General features: G+C 57.1%; 1 protein-coding gene across 1 annotated transcript; it reads right to left on the reverse strand.

Moving 5' to 3' along the window:
- STEHIDRAFT_62427 (uncharacterized protein) lies at positions 1 to 627 on the reverse strand (the record flags this gene model as incomplete). The annotated part of the gene is made up of 1 exon (XM_007306743.1): positions 1 to 627. The coding sequence occupies one exon, from the start codon at positions 625 to 627 to the stop codon at positions 1 to 3; it is 627 nt and encodes a 208-aa protein (XP_007306805.1).

Consider the following 627-nt stretch of genomic DNA (forward strand, 5'->3'; position numbering starts at 1 on the left):
TCAAAGGGAACAAAGGAACACACACCGGCAGCAAGACCAGAAGGCTACGGAAGCCGCAGCCCAAACCGCACAGTCTTTCGTATTCTTGAAGTCGAGGTGTCGAAGGAGCGCCTCCATATGCTCGTACGTTACCGGGGGGCGAGGAGCACGGTGCGACGACGCAGGAGCCAGCTTCTTCACCCCGGTCAACGCGCGGCTAAGGAGTGGGCCACCATACCATGGAGCTCCATGCACGTCGTGCCACAATCGCAACCCGTCTACCCAATGCTGCGCCGAACCGACCTTTGCAGCCCCACTAGACACAAATGCCGCCAAGAGAGCATCTGATGCCGGCATCCTATCCAACTCCGATATCGAAAACTCATCGCAGTATTGGGTGAAGCGAAGCGGTCCAGCCGCGTTGGTGACTCGAGTCTTGTGGTCCACAGAGGCGAGAATGACCTGCTGCATGTGGGAGAAAGCGCGATCCGAGAGAAAATTGCGACCTTCGTCAGCGTACAAAAGAGCGTAGGGAGTGGTCCATTTAAAAATGTGATCCTGCGCGGCGACGAAGGGTCGATAAATAGAAGGGAGATATTCGTTGCCTGCGGCGGGCCTTCGTGCCCGAACCGTTCGTCCGTCTGTCAT

The sequence above is a fragment of the Stereum hirsutum genome, assembly GCF_000264905.1.
Source record: "Stereum hirsutum FP-91666 SS1 unplaced genomic scaffold STEHIscaffold_12, whole genome shotgun sequence".
Lineage (NCBI taxonomy): Eukaryota > Fungi > Basidiomycota > Agaricomycetes > Russulales > Stereaceae > Stereum > Stereum hirsutum.